The sequence below is a fragment of the Lutjanus erythropterus genome, chromosome 13, assembly GCF_056507025.1.
Source record: "Lutjanus erythropterus isolate fLutEry1 chromosome 13, fLutEry1.hap2, whole genome shotgun sequence".
NCBI classification, from domain to species: domain Eukaryota; kingdom Metazoa; phylum Chordata; class Actinopteri; order Lutjaniformes; family Lutjanidae; genus Lutjanus; species Lutjanus erythropterus.
The window spans coordinates 17055007-17072551 of NC_139329.1; the positions used below are offsets into that span (position 1 = coordinate 17055007).

At 38.4% G+C, this 17545-nt stretch overlaps 1 protein-coding gene across 1 annotated transcript; it reads right to left on the minus strand.

The window, feature by feature from the left end:
- Positions 1–3139: 3139 nt before the first annotated feature.
- Positions 3140–17073, minus strand: slc17a8 (solute carrier family 17 member 8). Its single transcript, XM_084733789.1, has 12 exons — positions 16437–17073; positions 13662–13917; positions 13275–13393; positions 10135–10249; positions 9679–9766; positions 8683–8769; positions 7202–7344; positions 6959–7108; positions 6743–6875; positions 5511–5621; positions 4128–4255; positions 3140–3654 (listed from the first exon to the last, which is right to left on the minus strand). Exons 1-12 carry the CDS (start codon positions 16535–16537, stop codon positions 3328–3330), a joined length of 1758 nt encoding a protein of 585 aa, XP_084589915.1. The 5' UTR covers positions 16538–17073; the 3' UTR covers positions 3140–3327.
- Between the last annotated feature and the right edge of the window lie 472 nt (positions 17074–17545).

Here is a 17545-nt window from a genome sequence, read left to right on the forward strand (position 1 = left end):
GTGATCCCCTGACTTTTCTTCTAAAGCTACACACAAGTTGGCATTTCTGGTTTTGGGTTAAAACTCTTGACAAGTACTGAATGGCCTGAAATAAAATTCAGTCTGGATATTTATGTTCATCTCATGATGAATGGTGCTAAATATTGTGATCAAGTGACAACCTCCAGGACTAAAAAATGCCAAAAACTGAAGTTCTTTTAATGGCCACTTGAGGTTGGCTCCATAAACCAGTCAATTCCCACAGGACCCTGCATTCAAATGTCAAACATTACAGTAGAAATGTTTTAAGACTGGTACAAAAAACTGTAGCTAATTTCTTCCTTCATGAAAACTGTACAGGGATGAATTTTTATATAACTCACCCATGTAAATTATCTTAAGGCTTAAAGCTACACATAATTCATTTGCACGCTCTCTTTGAGCGACAGGTGGGTTTTGTCACAGGTGGCTACCTGCTAGGCTGCCTCAGCTCACATTCTCCACTCTTTGCTCATTTTTGGATTATGAAGTTTTGCCCAGGCTGCACGTAAGTCACAGTACCTGTTGTTTTTTATTTTGGTGCCTATGTTGACATGTTAGAGCAGCCCTACAGCCTGTGTGAGCAGTGTGGCTCAACATGCGCGGCTGCTGCCACGCTTCATCTAGACATTTAGAGTCTCACCTATTTTTTCACCATGACTTAAAATATAGCCCCACAGAGCTGATAGCATAACTGTAGACTAATAGCCTTGTTTTTCCTGACTCCCATTACATCAACTGAATTACTTTTCTAATTTTCTGGATGCACAAAGTCATATGAAATGTTGAATATGAGAATGTAATGTAGATGCAAATGTATGTAAATCCATTGACTATCATGAAAAAAAAACTCAATAATTCAGAACCTTCAAGCTCTTCAGGGATTTTATGTCTCTAAACAATCTTAATACAGAATAGAAATGTAATTTTTTTTTACATCTCCTGTGTGTTTAAGTAAAGTGCAAATGAAATCAATGGTCTCTCAAACAACAAGATAATAATTTACTGTACAAAATCGATCTTTTCTCCTTTAGCATTAATGATAGTAATGATTAAAGTGAAACATTACAGTACATTGTAGAAACAAACTGGGTCTCCATGTATCAAACATTGCAAAAAAAGGCCAAACATCGGGAGAATACATAGAGTTTCACTAAATGCTTCATGGAGTAATGTCGGCACTGAACTCACCATCCATTTCGTCCCATTATGAGATCGGAACGCTACAAATAATGAAGCTAATGTAATGCTGGAAGAAACGGATGGTGAACAAGGACCAGCTCAGCTAAGTGGTGACAAGAGTGCAATCATTCAGCAACAGCAAATACATACAAGCAAAAGAAAAACAATAAGGCTCATTACATTAACACTGTGGTCTGCTGTCAAACCCATTATTACATTCCAGAAGCATGTCTCTTTTCACGTTGCATAGCTGACACAAAAAAAACTGCATTTTCACATGGTTCAAAGGAAGCTACATAAAGTTCAGTCAACGTTTGCTTGCACAGATGGAGTACGGTCAGGTTGAGAGTTGAGATGTGTTTCTGATGTTCTTCTAACACAGCACTAGTTGGTTCATGAATGTTGGTCTGTGGTTTTGGTTCTTTTATACTGTTCATACTAGTCTACAATTACGCCAGTGTAGATTTATTGTTAAATTTCTATGTATATATTATGTATTTGTTGATGTTTCTTTCTTTAATGTTTATACTCAATGAATTTCTAATAAAAAAGCATTTTATTTTAGAACCCCAGTTCTAAAAAACTTTAGACAAAGGACATTTTGTAAAACAGAAATAAAAACAGAATGCAATGATTTGCAAATCATTTTCGACCTATATTTAATTGAATATGAAGACGAGATATTTAATGTTCAAAGTGATAAACTCAAAGTCAGGACAAGAGCAACAAAAAACTGAGAACGTTGTGGAAAGTTAAAAAAAATACCCGTCTGGATAATTCAAAAGGTAAACAGGTTAATGGGCAACAGACAATAGTGTCATGATTGGGTATTAATGGAGCATCCCTCGAAAGGCTCACAAGCATGGATGGGGCGAAGTTTACCACTTTGTGTGTGCAACGGCAAATAGTACAACAAAGCTACAAAAGTGCAAGGAATATCGAGATTTCACCATCAACAATCCATAACATTGTTAAAAGATTCTGAGAATCCAGAGAAATCTCTGTACATAAGGGGCAAAGCCGAAGACCAACAGTGAATGCCTGTGACCTTTCACCCCTCAGGTGGCACTGCATTAACAACTGCATTAACAAGAAACACTGCAGACGTCTCTGGGCCCGAGCTCATCTGAGATGGACTGATGCAAAGTGGAAAAGTGTGCAGTGGCTACATTGTTTTCAGAAATCATGGATGTTTCATGCAACAGAGGAAAAGGACCATCCAGAGTGTTACCAGCACAGAGCTCAAAAGCCAGCGTTTGTGATGGTATGTGGGGGTGTTAGTGCCCATTGCATCATGGGTAACTGTCATATCTGTCAAGACCCCATTAATGCTGAAAGTTACGTATGGGCTTTGGAACAAACATATGCTGCCACCCAGACATCTTTTTCAGAAATGTTCTTGCTTTTTTCAGAAAGATGATGCAATGACACATGGTGCATGTGTTACAACAGCGTGGCTTAATAGTAAAAGAGAGAGTGGAGAGAGTGGCCTGGCCACAGTCCAGACCTGTCTCCCACTGAAAATGCATGCAAGCAAAAAGCAAGACCCTGAAGTGTACAGCACCTGAAGTCACATATAAAGCAAGCATGGGAAAGAATTTCACTTTCAAAACTTCAACAATTAGTGTCCTCAGGTCCCAGATGCTCACTCAGTGCTGTTAAAAGAAAAGGTGATGTATCACAGTGGTAAACATGATCCTGTCCCAACCTTTTTGGAACATGCTGCAGGCATCAAATTCTGAATGAGTGTATATTCACAATAAAAACAATAAAGTTGTTCAGTTTAAACATTAAATATCTTGTCTTTGGACTGTATTCAATTGAATATAGGCCAAATAGTTTTTGTAAATCATTGCATTCTGTTTTTATTTACTTTTAACACAACGTCCCAATTTTCTGGAATTGGGGTTGCAGCGTTTTGACTCTTTTAGTGTTGTTGTGTTTTCAAATGATGTTTTCAGTTAAATTGAAGAGTGACCAAAAATGCAAAAGGGACATTTTGAGGTGCATGATGATGCTGCTCCTGCCCCTTCTCTGATATTTCTGACACTTCCACATGTGTGAAATCAAATCTTCAGCCTTGCCCAGATCAGAGTGTTTTGGTAGTCCTTCGCCTCCGCAGGTGTCTCACTGGTATCGGTCCTGGTAGTCGCCATTCCCATAATGTTCATCCTCGGCTTGCATTGTCACCCCTCTCTTCTTTTTCCAGCCCTGTTTCCGACCGGATGAATCGTCTGTGGTGCCATAACTCTTTGTGCGAGCCATGCTCTCACTGTTGAGCTCTGACTCTTCAGCCAGCTCATCCTCATCAATAATGCCACATTTCTCCTCGCTGGTGCTCTCAGGATTGGCCCAGTCCTGCTGCTCTCCCGAAGCAAAGATAGCGTAGAAGATGACCCCTGAGTAATGCACCATGGACGCAATAACAAAGACATTCTGCCACTCCAGACGAGTCTGTGGGGAGATGAATAGAGTCAATGAATTTCCTGTCCAAAGCAGACTTACTGATCTCTTGATTGTGCACCACTGGGGTAATGTTGTAAATCCACTGCTGCCTTACATTGGAATAACTATGACTGCTATGTGCGCAATAAATTTTACAGGGCTATAAATTATTAACAATTGCCACTCACAAATGCAAGATTACATACAGTGATTCTGTGCTTGATCTAAAAGCAAACCTGACATGTATCATACATGCAATGAGAGTTTCTTGTGATGTTTTATACACTTATAATTAAAAATAGATACAAGATTTTCAACAGAATATGAGATTAAAGGATTTTAATCTTCAGTTACAGTCGACATAAGAGCAAAAATATCAACATATCTAAGATTAAAAAAACTTGCAAAACAACTAATTCATGTACATATGTTAATATATATGCAAAACAGTTACTATAGTGTTACAAATCAACTTGTAATACCTTGTGTTTAGTCAGGGCTCCAACAATCAAAGGACACACCATTCCAGATAGCGTTCCCACTCCGTTAGAAATGCCCATCAGGATACTTGCATAGCGAGGAGCAATATCCAAATGATTGACATTAAAACCTGAATACGCAATACACAAGAACATTCAATTATAAGTAAAGAGTGATACAATTACAATAAAAAATATATTTTTTTGTGATTTAATATTTTGTAAACACAATTTCCACACCCACATTTTGATTTTTTGGTTGCTGTGACAACAGTCTATAAAATATTCAGGGGCAAGTGCCTGTGAAGGCTTGGCTGGATAATGCATGTATACTGCATCACACCCAGAGGGAAAGTAGTGCTGCATTTCATTTTTTAGACAAGTCTTTCATAATCCAAAAGATGGAGAAAACAGAGAAAAGCAGTGCCGGACTCAGGCTGTTTGAGGGGCAGGGGTGAAAAAAAAATAATTAAAGAGAGCACCAACCCACTGGAGGGGCACCCTAGAGGGCAATTAAGCATTTGTTTTGGACATTGGGCACTTTTGCTTGCCCTCCTGCCCCTCCTGAGACCACCACTGGAGAAAATGGTGCAAAAGAAAAAAAAAGTTTATTTGCAACATCCTGCGCATTTGGGACTTTTCAACTCACTCAAGATTTAACAAAACCCTCAAAATTTACATTTCAGTGTGCAATTAAACTAAATGTTTTGAATAACAGGTAAAAATTTAACATAGGAAAAGGACATACACATTCATAAACCCAATAGGATGGGTCCTGGATCACAAAAAAATACCTGAATAAACAAAGAGAGATCTGTACACCAAAGAGCTCTTTTTTCAAGTATTAATTTGTATGACATTTTGAGCTCCAGGCTCCTCCTCACACGTAAGCGGTCTCTGTGAATCTCTCTTGAATTGCAAGTAAAACACAAATGTTTCTTCGGTGGTGCAGACGTGGTTTGTCCAGACCTTTAAATCTGCCCACTCCACTGAGTTCCCTGGTTTGGCTGGCAACAAAGACATGAAACAGCGGTTTCTTGGTTGAAAAAGCAATCGATCCAATGAGCGTTGCAGGGGTACAGTTTGCCAGTCAGAGCCACGGGTGGGACTAATGCTGTTGTCAAGCTGTGCACCAGAACCAAAGTGGAGTAATAACACTATCAGGGCTGTTCTAAATCAATTAAAAGTACCAGTTACTTTGAAATGCAAACAGTACTCTGATTTGAAGGCATTTGTTCAGAGGGGAGGTGCTTTTTGCGTTCTCCCCACTGGATATGGGAAGAGTCTCATTTACCTAGTTGCTCCTTCCCCATGTAAATCGGTAAGAGTCGAGGCATTGTAATGAGTTGATCATTCTTTCTGATATCAGTCAAGTTGTGTTAATACCTGAGATGGCAAATCCACTGAATCCTACAGCCAGAACAAGGAAGGAGATGGCGACACCTCGAGTGTGAGAAAAACCGACCACCAACAGCAGAGTAGCTTCCATACCAAATCCTGTTAAAACACGGCAACAGAGAATGTGAGTCAGTAGCTCATGTAAGAAACAATGATAGAAACATTTTCAAATATATGCAGGGGATCTTTAAGGAATTAGACTGTGGTGACTGAAAGAACCATTGTGAAAGATGGCATCATGATGACATGGAACTTCTTTTAAAAACTGCCTGATGTAATGTTGCTTTAGAGTAAAAACAATTTAAATTGGTTACATCATCTACATTAATGTCTGATGATATGGCTCCTCTAATACACACTACTTGATGTTTGATTATTGGGCATTTTACAACAAGCTGTTCTGACAATTCTGATTGGTCTACTAGATATTTAGAACGTGATCAAGTCAGCATGACAGCGCACGGTGTTCATCACTAAAAATATTACTCCGCCAAGAGAGAGGATGATTTTAAAACGTTTTTATTAATGAAAATAAATCATGAACCACATTTCAGGCCATGAATTTAATTTACAGTGCTGTGAGATTGCTGCAGACCACCATGTTATGTAACACAGGTGCAGCCTCTCTTGTGTGTGACAAGCCGGAGAACAAGCAGTTTTGTGACTGCAGTGAACGTGATGTTTTTGAAAAGCTGAACAGCAACAAGTATAGTTTGAAGCTGAACATTTTGTCAGATAAAAACAGGTTGTGAGTTATGGACATCTTAGCTTAAAATGTGTTTGGTTACATAGAAGCTAAGTCTTTGCCCACAAAATGAACACATTTTGATTATGTCTTTTATATCACTGGTTACCATCGTATAACCACAATATTATATTAATACTGGGGAGTGTCTTATGTGCTGTTTATACAATGTTTTTAACATAAAATGCTAAATTGTTGTTGAATATTATGTTTTCAGTCAAATAGCCAAGCATGAGTAGGAGGAAAACAACGCTCCTCCAGTAAATGTAGATTTGCTGTACCATTACTGTGATTAGCGGAGGTTTAGTTACGTGCGCCAAATACTTATGGAATATTTGTTTTCACTGCTCTGTAGAAGAAAGTGTTTGTGTGCAGATGTGGTGTTATTCTGCTGTGTTTTTTTTTTAAGCAAAGTGACACGCATACTTTAGCATTTTCAGTCATTTTTGCAGATCTGTGTGCACAGGTATCGTACCTCCACAGTTCATGAGCTTCCTCACATTTGTTGTGGACATGATTTTGTTACTGCGTAAGAAGTCAGCCAGCTGTCCTCCAATAGGAACTACAATTGTCATCACCATGTGGGGGACAGCAGACAGGATCCCCACCTGTTGGTAGAGAAGCCATGATGTAAATCAGTCCTATCAGTCATTATCTGTCTGAAAAACTGCAGTGAAAGTGTGAGACCAACCTTGCTGATGGGGAAGCCAAAGACTTCCTCAAAATACGCCGGCTGGCTGATAAGGAGCAGGTAGAAGGTCCAGCTGCGACAGAAGTTGGCCACAATGATGGCGTAGACTGGCATGGAGGTAAAGAAACGACGCCATGGAGTCTTGAATTTCTGTGATGGGGAGGTGGAAGTCAATCTACACCATTCATGCTGAGTATAGAACTTCTGCGAAACTGAAACAGGCAACGTATCACACTTACACACCTCAGTCACACTCATCTGGTGCATTGTTTCACCGATGGTGGTCTCGATGTACGTCCTCTCCTCTTCAGTGATCGTGGGATGTTCAGCAGGACTTCCATATGCCAGCAGAAGCCACAGCACATACCATACAATCCCAAAAACACCTTTTCAGGAAATGACAACAACAAAAAAGTGAATGTTCCTTTGTAAAGACATTTATATTTCTATTAAAGGCTTTGCAAAGGACAGCACAGACTAATTAAAACAAGCCCAGACCTTCTCTGGACCACAAGAATTTTCATTATTAAAATGAAATGAACAAGGTGTGAGTCACACAGTCCAGACAGGAAAATGCTAATTCACATCAATAAATCATGAGATTATATCACGGCAGAACCAGAGTAGATTTTTATTAAAACACGTTTGGCATAGTATGAGTTTTATGTCAGTGTTAATCATTTTAATCAAACTCTAAAGCAATTCAGATAACGCTCAATGTGCAAAGAATACGAAGTACAACTACCACAGAACAGCAGGACAGTCAAGGACTATGAAAGGCAGAAATGACTGCAAGGTGTTCTCCGTTCTAACAAAACACAGAGATCCCTTGCACAGCTTAAAGAAATATTTTAGTATTTTGTGAAATATTCATATTTGATTTCTTGCTGAGAGTCAGATGAGAAGATTGATTCCATTTTTATGTCTGTACAGAAGCTACTCTCAGCAGCCAGTTAGCTTAGTTTAGTACAAAAAACACACTAATTAACACATCATATCTTATTATGCAATCCATACAAAAACTAAATTGTAAAAGAGTCACATTGTGGATTTATGTGGAGTTATGTGCCAGACTATTTCTTGGCTAGGAACAACAACTTCCTGGAGTCCCTGCTGGTAACTGTCCTCAAAAAGACATATGCAGTCAATGAACACACATGCTCTTTAAGACTTCAGAAATGTTTTTTAGAGTCTGTACAAAAAACAAATAAAGTAAGTTTGATTGTAAGAGGGAGAGCTAGGTTACTCAGTGTTCAGACTGATAAACGCACTTGGACTTTTTTTTACATAATTGTTGGCTCAATTTAATGTCTTAAAGCTTGTTGTACAGGTTTTCCCAAGGACAACTGAATTAATATCAAGTTAACTGACCAAAGTGTATTTATTTTAAATCATTATAAAATTACCTCAACTTGTCTTTCAAAATTCAGTCAACTTAAAATTTTAAGGCAGTCCATACACTTAGTTTTTTGCTGTTTCTATATGTATATATATATATATATATATATATATATATATATATATATATATGTATATATATAAATATTCCATTTGCTGCAGCCTAAAAGTCTTGTGTCTGTTAATGTTTCTAAAATTGCTGCTTTCATTTTGTATTAACCTGAACATATTTTGCACTTTTTATATTGCTTTTATGAGCGAGTCACTTCAGTGTTTGCTGGAATTCTGTGCTCTGTGTGTGATGTTCATCCAAACATCAGTCTTACCATAGATATAGAAGACTGAAGACCATCCAACGTACTGAACAAGTATTCCAGCTAAAGGCATGGCAATCACTGCTCCTGCGTAGGATCCTGAGAACAATTTGTGCCAGATTTCAGTGTCATAGTATTATTATACCAGTAGTAACATCAGAACTCAGTGAATATGAACTAAAAATAGGCTATATCAAATATTCAAGATTGTCATCCTACAGAAAATCTGGCTTTTGTTTATATTTAAGAAATTGGAATATTATGTAACAGAAGTATTTAGCTTTATGTAGTTACAGTGCAGCAGCTTTCAATTGCACAAAAACATTGAGAATATGTCTTAATAATACAAGCACATCAAAGAAACACATTAGATTCATTGAATAAACGCCATCAAAATGTGTCGTTGGCGCGGCCGTGACAGAGAGGGTGTTTTAATGTGTTTTCTATTATCAGACAGATTCATGAACACCATCCTTTTGAATAGAGCCCGGAGCAAGAGAGTGCTTTTGGACAGTAAGCAATGTGACACTTCATTTAGGTGAATAGAGAGAGAAGCTCCTTTAGAGTGCGCAGGTGAGCTGTGTTCATTCACAGACAATGTCAAGAGGGTTTTGATGCGTGGGTTGTCATGGTACCAGTTTAAAGTGCAATGTGGTTATTTTCATTTCAGTGCAGACAGCAGTAGGCTGAATCTGCAAAACAAAAATTTGCTCTCTTTCATGTCCATTTACTGAACAGCCCAGCAATGATGAGTAATGTTATATATAAGAACCTAACAATAAACACATTATATTAAGCTAATTCACCATATTTGGTATTGAGTTATTCAAAAAGTAACAGAAAGTACATTACTATAATATTGTGATACTTGGATTAGGTTACTGACCACATTTTTTAACAGTTAATTATTGATTGGAATACATTTTTATCTATATGTTTTTTTGTCAGTTTGGTGTTCACTGAGTATTTTGGAGCATTTGGACAAGAGGAAACAGAGGCCTCGCTCACCACAGAATGAAGTTGTGGCCAGTCGACTCCGTTCAAGAGGTGGCGCCCATTTGGCCCACATCCCATGGCATGCTGGGTAGGTGACACCCTAGTAGGGACATGGTGTGGAAGATGTCAGAGGTCAAAGATTGGCTTCAGTGGAAATCTGGGAAACCTTCATCTGACAAAGTGGAAATGTTTTAAAGGAATAGTTTGACATTTTGGGAAATACAGTTATTGGCTTTCTCTCTGATAAATAGATGTGTAGATTTATTCCACTCTCAAACCTGAGTGATAAATATGAAGCTACTGAACTGAGCCAGTTAGCTTAGATTAGCTCACAATTTGGAAACAGCTAGCCCGGCTCTTGTTTGGAGTATGAATTTAACGGGTGGCCCGTTCTGACATGTTGCACCTTTAAGTGGATCAGTCTTGGTTTTCATTCACTGTTTTGCCATCAACATTTTATTCTCTTACCTCCACTAAGCCCTGCAGGATGCGAACAAACATGACACAACCGTAGTGCACCCTAGCTGCTGATGGGATGAACATATTGAGCACTGATGTCAGGAAAATGGCAGCTCCAAACACCCTGTAAAAAATATTAAAATGTCAACATATTGTTTGTGTGGATAAAAGTGAAGAGGTGATAACATCAATGTCCACCTGAATCATTTATATTACGCACGTAAAGAATTTTCTTGAACGAACAATGGCAATTTTATATTGATTACAGGGGAATATAGAAACTGTCAAAATACAAAATGTGCTTTGAGAGATGCAGGTTTCACAACAAAATCTATGGTGATCTACGGTACCGTGTCTAAATTCTGAACTGATTTTCATTAAATTTGTTTTGTTAAAAACCTGAAAATTGAACATGATACTGGTTACTTGTTGGAATATATTTCAGTAACTGGGAATGATCTAATCAGCTCTATGCCAAAACTTTCTGAATGGCCACAAGAGTATCTTAGTCAGCTGAGCAATTTATCTACAAGCATACATTCACTTCAACAGAACTGAATAATTCTGAGTTGTTTGAATATTTGGTCTGCACATGCTTTGATTGTCTTGCTGTTGTTTTGTATGAATGAATTATCTGTGATTTGATCGACTACGTGGTCACTGCTGGTAGATTTTTGAGTTTTCATTTAAATCACACAGTAAATCCAGACCGTTCTTTTCGAACTGTCTGAATTTTGAAATAATAGTTTGTTGATGATTTTGTTTGCTTGTTTTGATTCTGTTTTTGTGCTTGAACACTTCTATTATATTTCATTCTATTTTATTTTATCTTATTTTTTATGTTCAAAATAATCTGAATAAACAAAAGATGGAGCATAAATGTTATAACAATAATGGATCGTGATATTTACTCGAGTTTAAATGAAGCAGTTCTTTGGAGGAAACATCCTAAGACATTATTAGTAAATTACAACCCTGACTTATATGGTCAGGTCTGTCTGCAACAGGTAAACACACAAACACATGCTATTCAGTGTCTGCGAGCTAGTGTAGATGTCTAATATTGGCAGGCAGTATATCTCCAAATATCTCCCGGTCAAAGCATCTCTGTCAGCCTTATAATGAGACAGATCTCACGCCTCTGCCTTTCATACTCTGAGATAAAGACATCCCATTCAATCCAAAAGTTTCTGCTTCATCACCACAGTGCCGCTTAGCTCCTTTCTCCTCTCTCCTTCACCTCATCCCCCCTTCCTTCTCTTTTTCCAAAACAGTGTGTAAGTGACACTTGTAATATTCCAGTGGCTGGTGTTTCAGAGAGAAATCAGAGGCAGGATCTTTCATTATTAACTCTGTCAGTGGCGTGTCCTCTTTTCCTGTGAAGCTTTTATTACAGGACTGCTATCTGCTCCATCAGCACCGCTCACAACACCGTACAGCTTTAACCCTTAAATGCACAGGCTGAGGAGAGGAAAACCCCCCTCTCACACGACACTTTATTATTATTTTTTTTAGCCTTTCTTGTGATCCTGTCATAACATATGTGGTCAGGGCTGCAGTGACCATGACTTCATCCTTTACAAAAGACAGAAACTATCATCTGTCTCTTCACACTTCACATGTAACACTGGCTTCTGACTCATGGACAACATCAGTTGTCTCTGCACCGTGTTTAGGGCTGCAACTAATGACTTTTTTCATTATGGATTCATACTTTCATCTATTGAATGGCAGAGAAAGGAAAAAGTGGCTCTCACAAGGCATTATTACATCACATTGGTTTTCTATCCAACAGTCCAAAATCTTAAAAGAATTCAGTTTATAATGACATAATCAGATTACAGTGTTAAAGCGTAATACTGAATAAAGAACTATAGTGGAATCAACTGTTTTCTCATTATCTTAATGTAAATATACAAGTTTAATTTATTCAAGTTGACTCAACTTAAAATTTCTAGTATTTATTTTTAGAACACTTCAGAACTTGTAAGTGAGTTTTTCTAATGTGGAGTCTTTTGACTTGAAATGAGGTTGAGGTAAGGGGAAACATACTGAGAGGGGAACAGACTTTCCTCAGTATCAGGAGCAAAAACATCAGCTGCCGTAGTTCAGTCACTATCCTCTCAATCATGACTAGCTCTTAATATTGGTTAGCATCATTGCTAGGCAAAGGTTAGCATTTAGCAGAAACCTGGGGGGATACAGACAGTCAGAGCAGAGTAGAGGCCAGCCTTTCCGTGATGCATACTGGGCATGTCTTACAGGAAGCGACTCAGTTTACTGTGCGTTCCAATACCCATGCTACCATACAATTTAGTCCCAAGTCCCAATACATAGTGAAATACAGTATATCCTACTGCATCTAGTCACATTTTGCAGTATGCAAGCAGCCTTGCTTTTCTGGCTATTCTGAACCACAATTCTTTGTGATGGGTGTTTGAGCAAGAGGGTCAAGGTGCATTGTTGTGAGGATGTCCTACTTGTGTGTATTTACTGCATGTATCAGTACATACTTTGTAAGAGCAGCTGCAGTACGTACTAAAAGTGAAAAGAAAAAGTATATGATTTTGAATGGGGGAAGAGTCTGTCTCATCAACATATTAGTGTGCTAAAACTCTCCTGAGACCCTCCTTGTTTATAGTTTGAAGAAAACACTTAGGATGAAAACATGTTGTGTCACTAATACACTTTAAGATAAGTCATGGTTGCTTATTTTCACAATAATGAAAACACTGTGAACCATGATGAAGGTTAATATTGAAATCAGCCCCCACCTCCTGACATTAAAATTGAGTAAGTTCACTGGGAGCAGTTTCACATATTATCTTAGTTTATGGTCAATGCTGGAACAATGTCGAACTGACTTTTCAAGCTGAGATTATGTAAAAGAAAATCTGATTTATTTGTAATATTCACCAGTGTGACTGATGTTGCTGATTTAACTTAATGATTACTTAAGTTTTTCTCAAGTACAACATAATTAATATCAAGTTTATTAGACTATAAAAGCGTATTTGTTTAGAATAATTACAAAATGACCTCAAAGTTCAAATTCACTCAACTTTTTTAAAGCAGCCCAGACTCTAACTTTTGAAACAACTAGTTTATTTTAACAGTGGATATATTGACAGCCATGAATCGCACGTCACCTGTTGGCAAACAGCTTGTTGGAGATGAAACCGCCAGGGATTTGAGTTACGATGTAACCCCAGAAGAAGGAGCCATGAATCAGCCCCACTGTCTCTGGGTCCCAGTTAAACTGAGCTTTCTGGAGGGGGAGGAAAAAAAAACAGAAGCATGCTAAAATTTACCCATTTACCACCAAACTGCATTCATTTGGTAAATTCTACCTGCAAACACCTCCCTGAAAAAGGTGATTAAAATGGTTACAGTACAGTTTCCTCTGAGTTTTTTTCTTTGCAGCAAGAAAATTGTCTTGTGTTGCTGCCTCTTGGCCAGACTTATCTGGTTAGATAAAGGTAAAATAAATAAATAAATAAAGTTAAAGAGTTAATAACCCTGATTGATCCAGCTACCTGTAGCACAGGAGTTCCATTGATGTAGACGGTGTTGTTGTTCACCATCTCCACGATGGCCACACCAAGGTTGCAACGAATGCCAAAGGAGATGCAGAAGCCCAGGCCGCTGAGGATGGCGATGATGTAGCGCTTGGGCAGACCGCCACAGCTGCAGTCCAGCAGTGGAGCAGAACGTGGTGCTGATGCCACTGGACGCCCATCCTCTGTCAGTTCAATATTATCCTCTTCTTCTACATTGCTTCCATCAATTTTCCTAAGAAGCAAAGAGCAGGGGAAAAAAATCACAGTAAGAGCATGTGATTGTCAGAGGTACGAGCCAGCTGTTATCTGTGATTGTTTAAGATAAATTTGGCTGCAAGACCAACAAGCATATACTTAAAGTAATTTTGTACAATATTTGTATGATAATTATTTTAAAAATCTATTCACTTTTGTTTGTAACTTTATAAAAATGTGGAAACAAAACTAGCAGAGAAACACAAGTCTCTCTGCTCAGAGGGCAGCAGGTGAAGCCAAGAAACATGACTGAAAAGGTCACAGCTCAGCTGTTGTCAGGTTTGCTTTCAGGTGCATCACTCTCCACACCTGTGCCACTACCCAGAATCCACCTCTGTCACTGTGACCCTGCTCCTATGAACTGCTCAGCTGCCTGCAGCAGTTAAGTTTGGATTTGTCAGTTGCTGTCTGTAAACATGCCAGAAAGATAACTGATTGGTAAGTCTCATTCCCAGGTCGTCAACTACCGTTTCGGGTTGTTAAAGCGTCCGAAATGCAGCAAAATAATGAGAGAAAAAGAAAGTATGGGTGGAGGGTGGAGTCTTTGCGGGTGCTGGCACACTTCTGGTGGGTCGTGGGTGATTACTGAGAAGGATTATTGAATTAGTCTATACGTTGCTTTTTGGAAAAATCATGTGTAGTATGCCATTAACCTTTATTGATCCTTGCAGGGAAATTCAGTCTGTGCATTTAACTCATTCTATATATGTTAATTAATAATTCTCTGCCAGTGAGACACAAATTCATGAGAAACTGCTGAAATAAATAAATAAATTTAATTAAATATTTAGCATTATGTGTGAATTATTATAAAATGTATTTTAGGTTTTTAAAGACACTTTACAAAAGGGAACCCTGGACATAAGCTGATGCTTTTTCTCAGCATGGGAAAGTTGGGGAACCCTTGCATTAAAGCAACACAGATATATCGGTCAGCTGATAATATCAGCTCGATATTGGCCTTTCACATGTATATCAGTATTAGTGTATATGCTGTCTGAGATGTCACAACATGAAATTCTTTTTTTTTTCTTTGAACAGTGTGGTTGGTAGATGTCTCTAACAGAACAGCTGCATCGACTGTGAACTCCATTATGATTCAAAAGCTATCTTAACAAATGTGATGTACTTTCAGTGGTAATGTACACTGCAAGCAATCTTAAAGGTATAAATTACAAGATGATATGTTAAAAAAATAAAAAAATAAAAAATAAATGTGAAAAGTTTATGCCTTGTGACTAACTTCATGTGCAGTAAAATGAGACTTTTCCATCAGAAATAGACAAGCAGGGTTTGGTTAGATTACTTTTAAATGTAGTCAGTTACTGAATTTTGAAATTAAATCACAATTTTTGTAATTGCTAAGTGAAAAAATGTAATCTAATCTAAATACTTTTGGATTACTACATAATCAAACGCTGAAAATATGGCATCTTATACTAAAAAACTGGACACAGCCACAAAACTTTGAGTTACACAAATAAACTTTTTGAAACATTTTCAAAGCAAATAAAATGCATTTTTTCGTAGGATTTCATTTTCTTTCACCATGTGCTTTTTATGAGTGAATAGACTATTGTTTATCATGAAGAAAAGTTACATACGTTTGAAGCTGCCATATTCTAAGATGTAATCAAAAAAGCAATCAAGTAGTCCTTGGCAATAAAACTATAATCCAATTACACATTTTTCCAAGTAATCTAATTCTTCTTTGTAATCTGAAAATGTAATCCTGATTAAATGTAATCCATTACTACCTAACCCTATTTACAAATACAGAATTGTCAATTCAAATTTTAATTGTTGTTCAAGTATTTTGTTTATTTGTGTGTCTGAAGTAGCAGAAGGTCCTGATGAATGTCAGGCTCTTCACTGCTAAACGAAAAATTTACATGCAATTTTTGCAAATAAACTGAACAAACTGATGGATTATTCTTTCCTAATCGTATCTATTCTGACAGCAAAACCGAAGATTAAAAATATTCCCATTTTCCACTCGTTCATAATGTGAGTCAGTGTATTCTTATTAAATGTGACAAAGTGCATGCACATTAACAGCACACAAAATTCATTTTGCAGGAAATTGCCTACTTGGTGCTTTATCTCTTAAAATGACGACAAGCTTCGTTACACATACCCTCACCACCTAACGCATGCGCACACACACATACACATCTGTGAAATATGTATCAGATATGAAATATGTATTAATGTCTTAAAATAAAATCTGAGATTACATCACTGGCAAGCAGAAGAATCAAATATTTATTTATCATCAGGATCTCTGAGAACACACTGGGTTTAATGCGCTCGCCTCCAGACATCTGTCTGACAGCAGAAGTTTCAGCCCTCTCAGCTGTCCATTCTTACAAAGTTATTTTAAAAAATGAATCTCCTCTGTGAATACAATACACTGGATAATGAGTCAAATGCTTATTCCATGTAGTCCAACAGCATCTGTGTATCAAACACTCCTGCACACACAAACCTTCTCACCTTTGCAGTTTTCCCAGAGAGTCCCCCACTGTGTTCTTCACCTCCTCCTTCCCAGGCTTCAGCACCTGTTCCTTCAAACCTGACAACCCACCAAAGGGCATTTTTCTCTCTACGTACTTGATTTCTCTCAAAACAGTGTCTTGATACTTCACTCGCACACTTTGTTCCGAGAAAGGCAACAAAAAGAAAGATCCACTACGAGCTGTTCTTCATCCTTGCTGAGTTTGTGGCACCGGGTGTTGGCTCCACCTTTCAGAGGTGCCACGGGTCCCTCAGAGGTAAGACGGACTTTTCCTCTCCACCTTTTGAGGATTCAGGGGTAAAATGGAGGGGAGGATGATGGTGAAGTATTCCTTAGTGTCCAAAGCACAATGCACCTTGTTTCATCGCCAAAAGATCCAGTTTAGATGACGAAGAACTGATGAATAAGGAAGGAGAAGAGCAAATGAAAGAGTAGAATCCAGGTTTCAGTCTCTACTCAGCATTGTGATCGTCCTTTTGTCTGCAGCTGAACTGAATGGACCGCTCAGATCTCCTCTCCATCTCATAACTCATCCATTCCTGGTGAGGAGGGGCAGGTGTAGCTATGGATTCCCAAAACCCAGCCCCCTCGCTTTACTCATCATCATCCTCATCATCATCTCCCCGGCACCACCCCTTCAGCCGGTGAGGTTCATCTGATAGCAGCCCAGTGGGCCCACAGTTAAATATGCATGAGCTTGACAAGTTGCATTGAGGAGAGACAAGACATGGGAGCAGGTGAAACCCAAGCCTGAGCCATCAAGTTCCAGGTTTACGCTCCCGCTTTTCCATGACCGCCATTTACAAATTCTGCATTCATGAGAGAGTGACAGAAACCATAACGGCTGAACGGCATGAAGCTACAGCATCTCTCTCACCATTTGACACTGATGGGCACCTTCCTCAAATTTTGCTAGCTGGGGGAATCTCGTCATTTTGCAGAGTGAGTTCCCCTCTTTGCAGATGATCAAATATGCAGCATTTCAGGGAGATTTGATTAAAAATTTAAACAGCAGACCGGATGGTGTGAGCCTGAGCCCTAAAAGAGCCTGTTTTAGCGATGGGCCGGTGCTGGTACTCCAGCTGTT